Raw genomic sequence first — 19727 nt, 5'->3', positions numbered from 1 at the left:
ACAAAAAATTAGAAATATAAAATGAAAATCATGTTACCTTCACTGAAAGCTTGAAGAGATGCTTGGGAGACAAGCGACATGCACTCGAACAATGTGGAGAATTAAACAAGAGAGATTGAGAGGAATGGGCAGTATGGTGTTCATGAGGAATGAATGAGAGAGAAATATGTATGTGAGTGAAATTTGACGAAAGAGAAACGGTCGACTCATTTGTTTTAACTCAAACTTTTCAAATGGATAAAATTGACTAAAAAGAGAATGAGTAACGAGAGACGAGGATGAGAAATGAGAAAATAATCAAAGCGGACTAGCCTCGCTTGCAGATGAAGTTATTTTGGTAAATTTATGGACATAAGTTGTTATTATAAGACAAATTACTCATTAGAATTTGATTTGGACCTCAATCGAGGTAATACAAATCAAAACTTAGATAAATATTTTTTTGAAAAAGAAAGTAGGTGGGAAGATGGGAATAAGAAGGAAAGCCACGTGTAGAACACGCGCCCTGGGGGAGGATGGTTAGTGTTTGATGGAATAAGCGAGAGAAGTCCACCAAAATGACGGATTGAAGAGTTTTAAAGAAGAAAGAGAGTAAGAGACGATTTTTTGTTTCTTTAATTTTTTGGAATTAGTAAGCAATGGAGGCTGGGTGAGCTTCTTGGGGCTTTGACCAGACCCGCTTCTCTTCAACCATGGCTCCTTCTACCCCTCTCACCCCATTTATACATTTTCAGACTTCTTCCCTTTTCATTTTTGAAAGCTGCCTTCCCTGACTTTCTCTCTCAACTGGGTTTTCTTCCATTTCCATTTCTACTCTCTCATTTTCTTTCTCTTTGGACTTTCCCCCCTTCTCTTTCTCTCTCTCCCAATCTTCTCATTCACCCGATTCATCACTCTATATCGCTTTAAGATCATCCTCTCTTCATGCCCTTTTGTTTTCATCGGTGTTTGTTTCACTTACCGGCGGATTTTTAATCTTGGTTTCTTTTAGATCCGTCTACGCCTGCCAATTGTATGCTCTTTTACCTTTATTGCTTCTAAAACATGCTAAATTTACTGATTTTACGCTTTTTTCCTATGAGCTGAGGTGTAGATCTTTAGTATGACTGTACTTGACTTGCTTTAGTGATTTTCATTTTAATCATTGTGTTTCTTGCTTTTTTATGTTGTTTTGAGGATATATATCGGCTTTTTGAAATATAGGTTTTGGTGATGACTTCCTAATTTTGCTTCTCCGTATATTTATTTGGATTCTTGATCTTTGTACTCTGTTGTTTGCGTTTGGATTCACAGTTGAATGGCTATAGTGGATGGGTTGGAGCTTTAAAATTGGTCGAGATATGTTTTGTGGTAATTGGGTCCATCAGGGGTTTTCCGTTTTGCGGTTTAGATTGTCAATGTTTGCAGAAGTTCAGTTTGGAAAAGGTCAACTTCATAAAAATTAATCGAGGCAGGATTTCTGTGTGGATATTTAGTTTTCTGCTTCAGTAAGGACTTGCCACATCTCTTAAGATAAAGAGGCAAATATTCGCCTTTGTATGGAAATTGTGGACGCAGGAGAAATATAAATTTGTTTTCGTATACAATGGGTGGAGTTTGTTCGAGAACAAGAAGAACCACTTCAGATGATATTGGTGGCCATTCTGGTGAAGGGGGTCTCACCAATGCTAATGGTCATTCTAACAATGAGTCGGGGATGGTTTATCAGTCTCGTGGACTGCCCTCGAAAATTACTGACTCCACGCTACCTGCTGTTGATGATAATAAGTCGTTGCGAGAACCATTTTCGTTCCCAGAGGTTAATGTGGTTCCATATGGACTGGATGATATCAATGATGGAATTCCTCGCTTATCTAGAACATTATCTCAGAAATCTAGATCAACCAAGTCCAGACAGGCTGTTGCGAAGGTAAAAGCACCTAGGTTTTACTTGGAACTATTTAACCTCTTCTTGCAAGTAGTGGAACAGTTTAAACAAATGCTTTTAATTTCTATGAAATTCTATTTACAGATGAGCAAAAATATTTACAAGGACTGTTTCTTCCATCTTTGTTCAGGAAATGACTACATAGAATGTCGCATTTCCGTATAGTTTCATCTTTTTATAAGATATTTTTCATTAAAATTTTCCCATGAAATTGAACCAAACATCTTATTAAGAAAGATAAAGCAACTTATCCTTTGGGTATCGCATTCTGCAAAAGTGCAATGCAATGATGAGTCAAGTATCATAGGAATTGGTTAATTGTGCTGACACCCACTTACCCTACCTAGTGTATTTTTCTCTTCTGAAACATTGCATGCACACGACCTTCGTTATTTTCAAATTACCAGTAGAAATAGTTTACTGAGATTTTTTTTTCATGTAAGTTCTATATTTTTACCTATGGTTTTGGTCTTCCAGGGAACCATATTTTGGTAGTATAAAAATTTAGCATTATCACATTATTTTTTCTGTCAACTAAAAAAAAAGAAATCACTTTGTAATATAGGTTTCAGAAATGAGCTCTCTTATAGGCAGAGCAGGTACTGTTGGGCTTGGAAAGGCTGTCGATGTTTTGGATACACTTGGTAGTAGTGTGACTAGCTTAAACCTTGGTGGTGGTTTCACCTCGGGGGTGGCAACAAAGGGGAACAAAATTTCAATCTTAGCTTTTGAAGTTGCCAACACCATTGTGAAAGGGTCTAGTCTAATGCAATCCCTTTCAAAACGTAACATCAGAGTTTTAAAGGAGGAAGTGCTTCCATCAGAAGGGGTCCAAAATTTAATATCAAGAGACATGGATGAACTCTTGAGAATTGCTGCAGCAGACAAGAGGTGGATAGTTTAGTAAAATTTTGTTAGTTTAGTGTACTATTGTTATTGTCTGGATAATTGTTTGAAGTCAAAGCTGTGAAAAGAGTAATTCTCTTCTATGAATTCTGGCAGAGAAGAACTGAAAGTTTTCACTTGTGAAGTGATTCGCTTTGGCAATCGATGCAAAGATCCTCAGTGGCACCAATTGCACCGCTATTTCGAAAAGTAATGTCTGATGGAACACTAGCCTCCCATTTTTCCTGATCGCCAAATTATGATATTTTTAGAATTGTAAATTGTAATTGTTTTATGTTGTCTTTAGGTTTGGTTCAGAAGTTACACAACAAAAGCAATTGAAGGATGATGCTAATGCAGTAATGCAGCAGATGATGACATATGTACACTACACAGCAGTGAGTATATATAGGTTTCCTGTTGTAAATATATACTCTCTTTTCTCTCTTGTACTTGTTACAGTTATGTGTCAATAGTTACTAAATCATCAATTTCTTTATGGGTTACGACAGATAGGTGTATCAAGTTATTTAAATATCATTTAGGACTTAATATCTTGTGATATATTCTTCATCTGCAACTGAACAGTTTTCCACTGGTGGGAGAGGTCACTATTACAGACGTGCATAACAGCTGATATTGAGATATCCATGTGTGCTTGTCTATTTATTGCATTTCAGATCCAATCCTTATTTGGTTCAGATTTTTTTCCTATTTGATTCCAAGCCAATTAGCCTACTCCACCTCATTCTTTGTATTAAAAGTTCAAGTAGGTTGTTGATAGCATTTTGCCATCTTTGTACTAATCTATCTAGTGTTTCTCATAGAAATTGCATTAGGTTGCTTGTTGTTTTGTCCATGGTTGAATGTGCAACAGTTTGACCGGTCAATATGACGTTTCTTTGTGTATTCTCAGTGTTTATAGCCCTAATCCTTATTAGACATCCTTTTATGGGATTGTTGCAATATGTAACAGGGTAAGGGCGATGTTCCTACACTTTGGAAAGCCATTAACTGTGAAATTTTGTTTTATGATCCTTTCCTAATGAGTATCTTTAGTTCTAATTATTATCAAGCTTTTGCACATATTTAAGACTAACCTTTTCCTGTGCAAAACAGATTTGCCTGTTCATTGTTTTCAAATGAGTTAAAAACATTCCTGGTCTCATTTTTTTAAGGCATTACCATCATATTATTATTATTGTTTGAGGTGGTCTTTTATTATACATTACTAAATGTCATGTGACGCTATCAACTTTGGTTTTAGAAACAATAGCTTACATCTGTTAGCATAATTTAGTTATTGTAAGGAATTGAATTTTCTGTTTTAAACCTTTACTATAGAAGTTTTCTTCGTTATGGTGGTGTAAAATTAGTGATCAATGTTGTTTGAGGGTTGGCTTGAGTAGTTTTGGTGTAAAAGAACGGGTTTGGGTCTTTCTTTGTATCCAAAGATTTGATATTAAGATCTTATATATATAAAAAAAAAAAAAAGATTTGATTTTAAGCTGTAAAACTCACATTTTCTGTAATATTTAATAAATTCTTTTAATTTCATTCTGAATGTTGTTTGTGATTAATTTGCACTTTAACTTTCAAAATCTTCTTTCTTTAGTAAAATTATTTCCTTGTTCAATTGGCTCGAATGCATAAATACAGTGGTCCTTACGTTGGCCAATGCAGAAAAAATGTCTCATGTCAGTATACATCCAGTGTTGCATTTTCTGCTTACATAGTGACTTCCATGACAAAATCACCTTGTGGAGTTCCTTTTATAGCAAAAAAGATATGTTTCATTAAAGGAGAGATGGTTAAGTGTCTCCCCCGGCCGAGTGAAGAACAACCTTCAAGGTTCTTTGTAACCTATGGTTAAGGCTACTCACCTCGGTGGATCACTAACCCGATTACAGGAAAAAATATTTATGTACTATACCTTCATAAAGTTGTTTCTGTATCCCTGATTCCAAAGCTTATTAAATCAACTTGTAGCCTTAACTCTGGTCTTTTACAACGTATTTGAACATTTTTGAATGTTTCATTTCCAAGGTCAATGGTATTTGCTATCCTTTTTATGTTACTTAAAAATTTGTTAAAAATTTCTTTATTTGTAGGAACTTTATCATGAGTTACAAGCCTTAGACAGATTTGAACAAGATTACCGGCGGAAGCTTCAAGAAGAGGATAACTCCAACACCGCTCAGAGAGGTAACCAGTGACTTCAATTATGTTGGGCTCTCTGATTTTTGTAGATCATTTCTTGCATGGCCTCTAGCACCATAACAAATTTCAGAAGGCCATGCTTGTCAAACTTCAGAAAAACTTTGGGTACTGGGTTGATACTTCTCGTGTTTATATAGTTACTTATCCAGAAAAATAAAAAGGATTTGATGCTATAGTCTTCTGAATCTTAATTTCTATTGGGTTGGATGTATAAAATGTTCCAGCGGCTGGCCTGTTGTATAATCTTTTTCAGTATTTTATCTCTCGAAGTGTTTGTGTGTGTTTGAGGTAAAATAACCTGTAGTTAATTGCAGTTTTGTGAAATAATGGACTTGCATTTCTCCTAGTTTGCTCACTTTGTTGAATATTACTTTGGCATACAGGAGATAGCATTTCAATCTTGAAGGCCGAGTTAAAGAACCAAAAGAAGCATGTCCGGAGTTTGAAGAAGAGATCCCTCTGGGCCAAGATACTGGAAGAGGTAGCAAATGGTTATAACTCTATAAAACTGTCTATGGGATCAAGTCACCGTCCCTTTTTGTATAAGTTCGTATAATCCATCAAATGTTTCCTATCCTGAAATAATAATAGTAAGAAAATAAAATCAACATTTGTTTTTTTAAGTAGATGTTGCTATGAAAGATCATTCGTTGGAAAATTACCAGAACATGTATTTACAAACGTTAAGGTGCCTTTATTCCAGTGTGATGGGAACAGTAAGAGAATATCATGTATTCGCAGGTGATGGAACAACTTGTGGACATAGTGCATTACTTACACTTGGAGATTCGTGAAGCCTTTGGTAGTGCTGGTACACATTTAAAAAGATGACCGCTTATCTTGCTTTCTTTCTTTCTTCCATTCTTCTTCTTCTTCTTTTGTTGACATATGGTGAATAACTTGTTGGTAATTTAGCAAATGCTACTCTGTGTTTTCTCCTAATAAGTGAAGGTTGGAAGGGAGGCTACGTTTATTCTGACATGAATGTCAATGGAGAACAGAGGAATATTAGGGTATATTAGTAATTAAGTAAGGTGTTTGAAGAATGTGTTAAAAAGAGTGACTGGGAAAGAATGCAGCTAAGAAATTCATTTACTTGGTTTAGGCTTGAGTAATATTAGGCGACGAGGGTCCAAGTACCTTGATTTTGTTTATTTTTATTTATAATCCCTTTGGTTTCTATCATATTGTATAAGTTAAAATTGGTCTTCAAGAATTTAAACAATAAAAAGGAAAACACCATAATTTTTCTAAGTGTTCGTCTTTTGAGATCAGAGTTCAAACTGTGAAGTTTATGTCCTACAAGTTTCTCAACCTCAAATGTTAATAGGGCTAGGGTGGTGGTTGTTCACTTGAATTGTCCGAGGGTAGAGATTCCCACAAGTTCTTTGATACTCATGGTTATGAACTTAAAATTTTTTAAGAACAATCAAGATTGTCCATAGGTACGGAGGGTACATATTCCAGTATGTTTTGAGGATATCGTAGATGCTCAAATGCATGTATATTATTGAATTTTCATCATGAGCGTCCTATAATTTCACTTTTAGTTGTTTGTTTGTATTGGAGGTGGAAAAATGACACATTAAAAATTCTCTTTGAAACCTATAACAAATCAAATTTTATTTTATTTATTTTAATTAGGAACTAAGCTATCATCAAGAAAAATGAAAGAATGTACAAGGCCAGAAGAAAAATGAAAGAATGTACAAGGCCAGAAGAAAAATAAAACATACCCACCTAAAGGAACTCTAACACCAGCTACAAGAGTGATGATCCAAAATAATGAGATCAAGCTGGTAATTACAAAATATCTAATAGAGTCCATAAAAAACAATTAAACTTAACCGACTCCGAAAGCTGCTTCAGAGCTTTCTTGGCCCCTTTTCTACCTCCTTGGACTAGGAAATCAACCTCTATTATGAGTTAAAACAATCTTGAAATCCTGCAAAACCAACTTCAAAAGAAAAATGCAAATGGGGAATCACAATGAAACAATCAAGATACTTTCTGAGCTGTCTGCGATGCATCATTGTGGGTGCAGCACAAGAGAATAATGTTTCTGAAGCTGGTTTCGAATGTTCACTCTCCCATTTAAAACTTACTAGGGAAATAATTTCACTTTCTTATGGGCTACCTTCTGAGGCAAATGCTGTGACACCTTGGGAGGGGAGTAAAGGATATGGAATAAATGAACTACACGAGAAACTTTCAAACTGGATTGTGGACCCAAAACCAGAAGAATCTTCTCGCATAACAGATCACCTTGTCAGAAATGACAAGGAATTCTTAGAGGCTATTGAATGTATCCTCTTATTTGTCAAATGGTTGTTGAAGCAAAGAACAAAAGGGGCTTATCACCCACCCAAGAATCCTCCTAAAATAGGTATTTTTACCATTCCCTATCAAACAATTAATTGACACATGGAACAAATGAGTCTTGCTAAGAGGTGCTTGCCAGAACCGTACCTACCGCTTGAAACCCACTCAAAAAGGCGTGGTCCATACTTACAGTAATTGTAATCCTATATTGCCGAGCATTTGGCTCCTTGAAGAGACACACCCATTTTGTCTAAGAATTAAGAGGCCTTTTTTACTAACACCAAGTACATTTGCAACCAAGTAAAATTAATTAATAAATAGAGTTTGGGTTAAATCTTCAAAAGCTTTGGGCTTATGCTTTTACCAGCCAAATAAAAGCCCAAATATGAAAAGCCAAGTCAATAATGAATAAACGTTCTAAAAAGCAAGTGAAAACAGGTTTGAGGGTTTATGGAGCTTGGTCCAGCAAGCCTTAGAGTAAACACGAGGTGTCAAGGGAGTAGCTTAGGTTGGACGAGTTGAGTGCGCTTGGGCTCAGGATGGTGTTCATTGGGGCTTCCTTGGAGGTTATTTGGGTCCTTGAGGCTGCTTGGCAAGGTGGCACGTGGAATTTCTCCTTGCTTATCCTTTAGATCATGGTAGGAATGTTCGGATCCAAGCAAGGATTCGGCTGTCGGCGCTAGTAGTGAATAAACGGACTTAGTTCTTGAATGCTTGGTTGGCGACATTGAACTTGTTAGGAGTAACAAATTCAACATTTGCATCTAATGTTTTAAAAGGCTAAAGGCCGCCTTTGAGCTTTTCCTCCTGAAAAATCGAGGCGTAAACTTAGAGGCGTGTTCTTGAATGCTTGGTTGGCGACATTGAACTTGTTAGGAGTAACAAAAATTTCAATCTAATGTTTTAAAAGGCTAAAGGCCGCCTTTGAGCTTTTCCTCTTGAAGAATCGAGGCGTAAACTTAGAGGCAGTGTGAGCGTATGCCTCAAATAGTGAATTAAAAACATTTTACTAATCCTTAATTATTATGATCAAGTACAACCAAATATGATCTTTGATGTAGCTTCAGTAGCCCCAAGGCCTCTAAGAATCATGATTGTGAATCTTTTATTAGAATGATATTATTTTTCATGCTAGAGGGGAATGCTCCTATTTAGAGTTTTATTATAAGTGGGGTAAAAAGGGAATTAACCTAGAATATTACCTAATAAACCCATTTAACTCCTGATCTTATATCATTCTTATAAAAGTGAAAAGAAAACTCACCCCACAATTTGCACTTAATATCATCTCTACTACAGGATTGACTTATACTATAAATTTTCCATCAATGTCAAGTCACAACAGTAAAGGTAGTCCTAGTTCATATTCTCACACCTCAAACCATAATATTTATTAAGAACTAGGCTAATCACTACTAATCTTTTAATAATTAGACGAAACTCTGAGATTTGAAGCTTCGATGCATTTTTATGAAGATGTAAGCCTCTTCTATGAGAGGTGCAGACCTCTTATGGTTCAACTAATACGTAAGTATGACTCTCGAGGCTACATGTAAGCCTTAATAGCTTTTATAACATTGTTTGCAACCCCAAGATTAAAAAACTATCCTCCAAATTTTGACTAACCCTGTCCCACACGTCTTATCATTTTCAACCAATTCTGGTGGTTCACGCTCTAATTGTATATGAAGGGAATTTATTTTAATTTTCATTAAAATAGCATTATAAGACTTCTCCTTGTTCCTTAAGAAAAAAGGCTTCTTGTTACTAAAGATATATTCTGGACTTGTAGTGGCTTGTCTTGGCTGCAATGGAATCTTATTCTCTTGCTTTATGCCCTCCGAACACTGTTCTGGCTGTAGTTGAGATTTCTCTAATTTTTTGTTCTTTTAATTAGGCTCATGTTGCTTATAGATTTCCCTCCTTTTGTACCTTTATGATTATAAAAAAAATAATAAGAAGCATATATATCGTGGTTTTTCTCTCTGTACTAGGGTTTCTACGTAGATCTTATGTTCTTCCTTCGTCTTTATTTTTCAATATTAACTATTGTTGAATTATTTGTCTGTTTCATTATTTGATTTGCTATACATTCAATTTTGAATTAGCTGTGCTCTTTGCTCATTGTTATTATATTTTTTATGGGATCTTGTAGATGATGATAAACCAGCCAAAGGTTCTCAGAGCAACCACAAAAAGTTGGGGACTGCTGGTCTCGCTTTGCATTATGCAAATATTATTAGTCAAATTGATACACTTGTGAGTAATAATAATTCGTCAGCTCCCAAAATTAAATTTTCGACAGTTGTTCCTCTTGCCTGCTTTTCAGTTTTCACATGATGCAAATTTTGTTATCCACAAGAAGCCTAGGCGATTTTGGAGCTGGTCTTTTCTTGGTTTGAAATAAGCTTCAATGATTAGGAAACCCAATTTTACTGGAAGAAATTTGAGACATCCTCCCAATCCAATGAATGTTACAAAATATACTTTACTTGGTTGTAGTCCGAAAGGGAGAATGAGTACCAAAAGTCCTTATTAAGAGAAAACATATCGAGTTCATTTTCTTTGAAAGGTTTGGGTTGGTTAGTTTGCTTCGAGTGGAACGGTCTTTGATATGTTTGCCTGTAGAACAATTAAATTCAATCAGGCATAGAAACACATACCAATAGGAGTTTTACTCATCAAGTTGGTTGGGTGACTAAATGGATTTATAAAACACAGATATAGAGAATCAATATGAATATCGACTAATGTTAGTACAGATACCTATTATTTCTATAGTTGTAAAATGAAATCAAATATTGTAACATTGTAAGCTCGAAGAGAGACAAAAAACAGAGTGAGCGAGAAAAAAAAGTATTTTTTTCCTTTTTTTTTAGTTGTCTTCAGATGTACTCTCTTTTATTAGTTTTTTATTTTTCAAAGATTTAATCCAGTCTCAAATTTGGGATACAGTTTAAAGTTTTAAACCCAGGCATATTAGATTGATGAAATGCCCAGAATGCAATAATTCAAACGGAGGGATGGATACCTTCTCTTTAACAAAGTCATCCTCCGGCTCATAGAGAAAATAATTGATGCCTTGTGGAGTGCCTTCATGGCTTAGGACACTTGGACACAATTAATTTACTTAATTGGAACTATATGCCATGATGTCTGGTTTTGAATTGAGCTACGAATAGTTTTTTCTTTTGTGTGTGTATGTGAAAAAAAAAAAACAAAAGCAATCTGAATTACCATATGTTTCAAATCAGGTATCTCGATCAAGTTCTGTACCTCCTAATACGAGGGATGCTTTATATCAAGGACTACCTCCCAGTATAAAGTCAGCATTACGCTCAAAACTACAGTTATTTCAGCCCAAGGAAGAGGTATTTTACTAAAGAGAAAGTTCATCTTACTATTTTGTTAAAATAATGTACTTAATTGGTTTTGCCTTGTGCCATTCTTAATCTTCTGAATTTACTTATGAAGCTTACAATTCCTCAAATCAAAGCCGAGATGGAGAAAACCTTACATTGGCTTGTTCCCATTGCCAACAACACTACCAAGTATAACCACTTACCCTTGATCTAGAGCAACGATTCTTCATATTTTATTATTGTTACTATTCATGAACTTCATACATGTTCTTGTGAAGGTCTCGAGTTATATTATTTATCTCATCTCTTCTCGGTAGGACGTACTTTTTCTTTGAGCTTTAGTCTCTTTATTAGGCTTGTTTCTTTTTTAAAAAAAAGTAAAACGTCTCTTCTCGGTAGGATGTACCTTTATTTACATAAAAATGCTCAAAATGTACATTATACATTACCAGTTTTGTTGACAAACAATCTGAACTTCTTGATGCTCTTGGACTTTGGTTATAGCAGTTGGAAGTGGGGTTGTGGTCGGCTAAGGTTTTGTGGTTGATATCATTTTTTCTTCTTGTTCTCCAGGGCTCATCATGGATTTGGTTGGGTTGGTGAATGGGCAAATACAGGGTGAGTTGTACATGCTGCTTTCTTGTATCATAATTTCTACATCCTGCATGTTTTTTCTTTAACTAACCCAAATATTTTGTTGTTTCAGGGCTGAAGCCAACCGAAAACCTTCTGGCCAGAGTGAGTTACTAAGGATCGAGACACTCTATCATGCAGATAAAGAAAAGACCGAATCTTACATTCTTGAGTTGGTGGTATGGCTTCACCATCTAATCAGCCAAGCTAGAGCTTGTAATACTGGAATAAGGTCTCCTGTCAAATCCCCAATTAGATCCCCAAATCAGCGGACGATTCAGTTATCGAACCAGAAACCAAGTTCACGATCTCCGACGTTGACTGTAGAAGACCAGGAGATGCTTCGATATGTGAGTAAAAGGAAACTTACTCCAGGAATAAGCAAGAGTCAGGAATTTGATTCAGCAAAAACCAGGTTAAGCAAGCACCATAGGCTAAGTAAAAGCAGCAACCATTCCCCAACCAATGAAAACAAAAAGGATCCCTTCCCCCTTCGAAGGCCAAACTCCGTCCCAGTTATTGATTTTGATATTGACCGCATGAAAGCTTTGGATGTCATCGATAGAGTCGACAATATCCGAAGCTTTTCATAATCATCCTGGATTGAAGTTCAAGAAAAACAATCACTGCTAGTGTATGCATAAGGTATAACATGCCATTTTCCAATTTGATTCGTGTGCTTGGTAGTGTTTATGGGTGAAGGAGAAGAAGATTGTTGTTATGAGATGAATGGAAGGAAAATTTTTAAGGGTTTGTTCTTTTTGGATGTGAAAATATATAAGGGTAATAGCATGTTAATGTCAGAGGACAGCTTTAAAATAGTTGTAGAAATTGTGAGAGGTTTCAGATAATAGTTTATTTTCAGTTCTGTGTATAGAAATACTTTTATTATTTCATAATAATTGAAAGGTATTTATGGATTCTTTTATTTTCTCTATTCTTCTATGTAATATTGTTTTTCTATTCCAAAGAAAGTTCTTCCCTCTACTACAGATACAGTGATACTTTGGAGTCTCTAATTTTGGAACTCTTTGTTGGTTAATTACAACTGTAGTTTTAGAATTGCTATCGAGTTTGCTAAACCTTGCTAAACCTTATGAAGATTCAATTGCAGTTTTAAACTTTGAAGTTTCAGATCAAACACTTTAAGAAATGAATATGAAGTTTTTATTTGTTTTTAAGGTAGTAGATTCATCGACTATGTTCGTACTTAAACAGTTTTATTGTATACTTTTTATGATGGAAAGTTTTGGTAGGCAGAACTAAAATATATATTTTGAAATACAAAATGAATAAATTATAATACAAATGCTAAAATGAAGTGAAGTTTAAAATGATTAAAATGAACATTTTGAAAGTATAATCGTGTATAACTAAAAGTAACATTCAAACCTTACATATATCAAAATGCTTCTAAATTTTATAGTAGTGCCTTTCAACTTTTAGAAGTTTAAAAGTTGCTCTTAAACTCAAAAGAAATGTTAAAAAAACACCCTTACAATAGGTTTCGGATTTGTTTAAAGATATCTCTGAAATATTAAAAATAAATAAACAAGTAAAACTCCACGTTGTACATTAACTATAACAAGAATAAATAGAATATAGAAGTATCAAGGAATTTTAGGACTTAAATGTTTCAACGAATTTGTATGTTTATAGTGAAATATTTTTTGTGAGATTATATGGAATTTTGTGTTTAATTTAACATTTTGGGGCATGTTTGGGGCAAAGAGCGGAGTGGGATGAAGTGGGCTATAATAACTCACTTTTTGTTGTGGAGTTAAATTTACTTTTAATTGGAGATTAGGATTAGAATCTCAAATAATCCACATGCCCTTATTGTTCTTTCATTCCTAAGGGGGTATTTGTTTCAAGAGTTGGAAAGTTCGTCGACCAACTTTCGAACACCACCTTTGGTGATTGTTGTTGGTAAATCTCCGATCACCACTTCCAATGACTCCAACAACAAACTATCAACTACCAACTCCGGCGACCACAACCACCAACCTTCGTTTGGGGTTAGGTTTAGTTTTAGTGGGGGTCTAGGATTATGATTTCAAACAATCTACACGCCCTTGCAAGTCTTCAACCCCAAAAGGGTGTTTATTTCAAGAGTTACGAAGTTCGTTGACCAACTTTCAAACACCACCTTAGACTACTGTCAACCAATCTCCTTGAACCAATTTCATTAACTTCACTAGCGAATTCCCACCAACCAATTCCAACTACCACTGCTACCAACCTCTGATTGCCTTCGTCAACCTTGTAAAGAATTAATACAAACACTTTTAGTATATGTATAACAAACCAAACAAACTTGTATTTAGAAATACCTTTAAAAAAAGTCTTCAACTAACACATTTGTGTTTTTATTTTAGGGAAATTGCATCATATTACAAAAAAAAAAAAAAAAACCCATAACACCTTTTTTTTTTCATATTGCAAATATGACAACTACAAGTAATTAGATATATTATACGATTATCAGATAACTATCTAAAGACTATGAGAGGGCTATTCGCTTTTAAATTTGTTACTTTTGTAATTTAGAAATTTAGTGACATGAGTTCTATTATCATAAATTTTTTTGTTATTTTTGCAAACATCCCTTTATTTTAAGTAGTTTTCGTAAAAAGTGTTTAAATAAAAATGAAATCTTGAAAAACTTTTTTTTTAATTCATTTCAAGTACACTTTTAGTTTAATAATAATAATATATATTACACTTTCTCATTCTTCTTCTTCTTTTTTTTTTTTTTTTTTTTCCTGCTTTCGTAGTGTATTTTTTTTAAAATGTTATTATTGTTAGGTTATCTTTTTAAAACTAGCTCTCTTTCATTTTTGTTTAAAGTTAATGTTTCCTCATTTTAGGAGATAGAGGATATATATATAGGACTAAACATAGGTCAAATAAACTTCACATACATACTTCTATTTGTACTAAAATATATTTAGGGAGACTTGAGAAAGTAAAGTAGGCCACATCTTTGTGTAAAATAATAGCTCACAATTGCAATCGTGTAATTAAGTATATTGATTTCAGCTGTACGTATAAAAATCTCTAATTTAGTTTAATAACCCTTTTTTTTTGTCATTTTAACTAGCTTGAAGATTTATAATTGTTTTTTATATACTAAAAGTTACAAGGTTGGTCAAATAAAAAGTAAAATTCAAACTTTATGATTTTCTTAGAGAAATTCTAATAGATAGCAAACAAATTGAAATTATCTATAAAATATAGCAAAAAAACTAAATATACCATAAAGAACTTGATAGATTTTATTATATTTTGTAAATATTTCATTTTTTTCGCTATATTTGAAAATGCCAATTTTTAATTTCTTAAATATAATGGATAAAAAAAGTATAATTTTCCAATATTGAATTCAAGATTAAAATACTAGTTTCAATTCGAAGTTAGCATATTTTGATAAAAAAAAAAAAATCATGATTTTTTTTTTTCAAATTAGTTAAAGTGGCAAAAGTCTAAGAAATTTTATTTCAAAGCCTAGTAAAATCAAAATATCAAATTATTAAACAAATTAACCAGAGGTGTAAAGCAAAAATGGATTATTTTTCATAACAATAGTAATAATAAATAAAACGATTTAAAAAGGGGAAAAAAATGAGAATTCATTATCTGTACAATAAAGGATAATAATACAAAAATATTGTACATGAGAGAATAACCTACATTTAGTTCCATAGTGTTATAATTCATACTATTATAATAATCAGCCCAGTCATTAATTTCATATTAAAATGTTAAATTTTCATTCTATTGAAATTCTTCATGGAATATTTAACCAAAAAAGTTGTAAAAAATATATGATGCACAAGACAAATAAGTTGACATTATATCATTAAAATTTTTGTATAACATAAAAGTATACCAAGTCATTAATTTTAAATCATTTATTTGTAATTTTGTAGGTTAGTGATGTAGCATAATTTCAAGTTAAAGGACACACTTGCATATAAAGATTAGAAGTTTAACCTATAACACTCTAAATCATTGATTTGTATAGTTTCAAGTTTATATGTAATAGAGGTCTCTTACATATATATATAGAAAAATAGGATCACTTGCATAAATATCATTTAAGCAAAATATAATAAAATATTGGTATGAGTAATGCAAGCATTACATATCAAAGCAATAAATCTCGTAAAGAGTATCGTCGTCATCAACGATTGGTATATTGTGAGAATGTGCTAGCTATTATTTAAATATGCCGACTATTTTATTTGGGGAAATGCAAAGAGATCATTGTTCTAAATTGATCAAACACAAAAACAAAGAAATAAATAATTGTGCAACTTGAGGGAAATCTCTTGGTTAGGATATCCTAAGGTGTTGATCTCTTTCAATACTATTATGAATCAAGGGATGTTCTTTCAATTAGTTCAGTTCATCGACTTAGGCTTAGAAAATTTAAAATATAGGTCTCTTCTCTCAAACCTGACGCTTTCTAATATCTAATATATATCCAACTCTATTCTCATGCAATTGAAATTATAATATATTAGATACAACATTAAGTCTCTTCATCTTTAGCTTCTAACATTCTCCTATGATCCTCATGCATATCATGCTAATTCCGGTAATTTGAACATCTCTTTCTCAAGTAGATCTAAAAGCCTTAGACAATTAAATGGTGATCAAGCATACAAACATAATAAAAAGCTAACATTCATAACAATCGAGCTCTAAACATATCCCTAAATCCACCTCTCAGCCTATAACACTTGAAATTAAAGAAGTTTAGCCACTTATTTTCAAATTACAAGTCGCAAACATGTTGTTCAGAGTCATAAAGAAAAGAATAAGGCTTAAATTAGTTGTAGATAAGTTTGTTGCTAATATTGCATCTACAACTTCTTCTTCTTCTAACTCCAATCAATCTTACAATCGAGCTCTGAAAATATCCTTGAACGACAGTTTTTCACCTCTGTAGTGAAGCCTAGCCATCCCAAGATCGAACTCCTCCTTAAATTTCAGTAAAAACGTGATGTTAATGACTTGGACAGTCTAGGCACCACAACGTTTCCTTGATTTTTCCTCTCGAAAATTTGTACCAAGCACGTTGTCTTTAGCATGCTTGTCCAGGGTAAGTTTACCTATTGCTACAAGCCCCAAACCATCTTCAACCACCTTATGTTTATTTTTTTGTACCCATGTTTTCATTTCTTTGTTGCTTTTCCTTCAAGTTATGGTTCTGTCATATAGAATATGCTAGCTAGTTACATATAAAATGATTTAAAATGTACTATAGGGTGAATCCATTAGTTATACCTCAGATTAAATCTGAATGTGCTCTTTGTAAAACAAGTTTTCTTGTAATTGTCTGTCTTCAATTCTTTCTTTAATGATATTTTCAATGTTTTTTTTCTCTCACATTTTATAAAGTCATTTTCTCTTGAAACGTGAGTTAAAACTACATTATATGGCGAGACTGTCCACGACTTTCAAATTTTTGTATGACTGACCTGCTCACCGGAATAGAGTAAGTGTCACACAATTGCTCGTTTCATATTCGAAAGGTTGCAATTGTGATACACGACACATCAACGTGGTGTGTTGCGATTCATTTGCACAAATTAGCCCCCTTTTGACATCTTTTTTGTTGTGGGTCCAAGTTTTGACCTCTTCAAATGGTATTTTGGTCTCTTTAGTTTAAATTTGGCTCATCTCATTTTAATGGTCGCTTCCTACAAAATTAGATAAAAGAAGCATCAAAGCACTCGTTGACACATAAAAACCAACAAAAATTTAAACTTAAGTACACACTTTTTAGAAGTTATCATAAAAACTGCCATTTAAAATCTTGTTAGTTCTCGAGCTAGGTAAAAATAAGTTCACATATATACCACTTATATGGTTTATCGATGATTAACTTCTATCATTGAAATATTATTTTAACAATTTATTACTAGTGAACGTCTATCACTAGCAAACAATATAATCTTTTTTGTCAATCACTAATCTAATATTTTTTGTTAATCAGTGATAGGCAATTTTTGTTTGTCATTGATAACTTGCAGAAATACAAGTTATTATAGTCTTTTAGGTAGAACAATGAAGCATTAGCGCAAGATAAAGAGAAAAAATGCCACTACATGAAATTGAGTTTTTAGTGGCGCACAAAAAGCGTTACTAAAACGAAAAAAATGCCGCAAAAAGTATTATAAGCATCGTCGTGACATGCATCACTAGATTTGTCACGCAGTATCCGCGTAGCTAAAAGTTTCAGCCATGCAACAAATGCTCGCAGCAAAATGTGTACTTTTACTGATATTTGCAAAATAAACAAAATAGTATAATTATGTGTTGTAAGTATCAAAAGACTAAAAAGCCTGTTTATCATAGTTATCATATCTTAATGCACGTTTTTAAGCGAAAGAAAGAGGAGTAGTGAAGCGGCAAGCACCAAGAGAATAGGGCATGCGTCAACCAAGCGACAAGAAGAATGATGCTAGACGATTTATATCGCTAGAAGACAAGAGTGGTTGGCATGGATGTCAGGAAAGGATGAAAAGACGTCTACGGCGCCACACAGGTGCATCAGAGAATTAGTGACGTCCAGACTCTATTAAGTCCCATTGACCCTCGCCTATAAAGGCAAGGTCATTTTCTCCACTTGCGAGTGAGTGAAATTGTTGGAAGAACAAGCTCAATTTCATCCCTTATCTGTCTTCACTACTTTAGGTGAGAACTTAGAGGAGAGTTCAAAGAAATCCAAATCTCATTCCTCCTCAGTTGTAATAGACAAAAATGGAGTCGAAGAGCACAAAAAATTATTCTTAGAGGCTTGACCCATTTCTTGTAGCTTTCATTTGTTATTTTTAATCATTTTATATTTATAATTTGAACATCATGGTCGAAAGACTTAAAGTTTTATTTATGAACGCGAGAAATTATCACTTTCCCTCATCCATATCTTTACCTTTTCATCATGTTAGTTTTTTGTAGTCATGATGATAAGCACAAAGTATAAATAGTTAGTAGAGAATATGGATGGTGGTATTATCTATCTTGTTTAGTTAAGTGTTGTACTCAATACATCATTCCATTCGAAAGAAGGAATAAAATAGTGACGATAAGGCATCAAAGGGTTGCTCGCCTTAATAGAGGATATGTTATAATGTGATCAAATAGATTAGATATAATTCATATGGTAATTTTGAGTATTTTCATCCCGGGAGCAAGTATGGACAAGGCTCTGAGAGGATGCTTGTCCTAAATTCTAAATGAAGAAATGATTTGTGTCACCTCAATTAACTATTTCCTTGTAACGCATCAGAATGCATAGACATTCCTTCCTTTATCTCGCTTAGTCAAAGCTAAGTTTAGATTATGCATAACCACCACATCCACATTTGTCTTGTTCTCCTCAAACATAGTGTAGCTAATATATTAGGATAGTTCATACTGTGAATATAACAATATTGTACATACAGTCATTGAATGAAGTTCACTTAGACAACATAGATTTCCTGTGTTCGACCCTGGCTTACTCAAGAGATCTTTATTTTTGCTTATACTTAGGCAAGAGAGAGAAAAACTTGCATGCAATAATTGACAAGTCTTTAGAAGTAAACACCACATAAGTAGGCGTTAGCCTCTTTTATCGCATGACCCTAGCTTAGGTGCCTAGCCTAGTTGCATAATTAGAACCTAAGTCAATATCCACGATAGCACAAAATTCATTGCATATAAACAAACAAACAGCCATATATGTATTACTTATATACTGTACGTTGATGAACAATTTCTATGTATATTATCTATAAACTATTAATAGAAAAATTGTGTGTGTGACAATTTGAGGTTTAGGGATTTGCAAGCTTGTCACACATATTTTCCAAAATAAGCTACTAGCAATGCATAAATCAATTTGAGTTTAGGGCTTTGCAAGCTTGTCACACATATTTTACATTTTTCATATATAGCAAAAAAAAAAAAAAATCCAACCCAAGTGATACATCTGGTACATCAGATATATATTTAGTATACATGATAGACTTGATATATACTCGATACACCTGATACACATATTTATATACATAAATGTTGAAAACGACCAAATATTAAAGATTTTTAATTTTATGACAATTAAGTAAGTACGCCTAATGATATTAGGTAAATAAAACAATGTGATGTTTTTATAAATAAGTCGACCTATATCAACTTTAAGGCTAAAAAAAATGTGAAACACTCTTTTAGGGAGCATTTGAGGCTATAAATCTTTTATCAATAGTATGCGTTTGAAGTGCAGATTATTTTAGTTTGAGTTATAATAATATGTATTCGTGGGTTATTTTTTTTACGATAAATATATATATATATATATGTATATATACATATATATGCATATA

General features: G+C 33.4%; 1 protein-coding gene across 1 annotated transcript; it reads left to right on the top strand.

Annotated features, from left to right (window-relative positions):
- The first annotated feature begins 582 nt into the window (after positions 1 to 582).
- Positions 583 to 12277, top strand: LOC103500062 (protein PSK SIMULATOR 1). Its single transcript, XM_008463251.3, has 13 exons — positions 583 to 1012; positions 1294 to 1909; positions 2493 to 2818; positions 2930 to 3022; positions 3120 to 3210; positions 4924 to 5017; positions 5416 to 5513; positions 5774 to 5843; positions 9510 to 9613; positions 10609 to 10725; positions 10829 to 10905; positions 11290 to 11334; positions 11423 to 12277. Exons 2-13 carry the CDS (start codon positions 1586 to 1588, stop codon positions 11940 to 11942), a joined length of 1959 nt encoding a protein of 652 aa, XP_008461473.1. The 5' UTR covers positions 583 to 1012; positions 1294 to 1585; the 3' UTR covers positions 11943 to 12277.
- The last annotated feature ends 7450 nt before the right edge of the window (positions 12278 to 19727 follow it).

This window comes from Cucumis melo, chromosome 1 (genome assembly GCF_025177605.1).
Source record: "Cucumis melo cultivar AY chromosome 1, USDA_Cmelo_AY_1.0, whole genome shotgun sequence".
Classification (NCBI taxonomy): Eukaryota; Viridiplantae; Streptophyta; class Magnoliopsida; order Cucurbitales; family Cucurbitaceae; genus Cucumis; species Cucumis melo.
The sequence above is the reverse complement of the archived record's forward strand: the minus strand, read 5'-3'. Positions and strand labels throughout refer to the sequence as shown.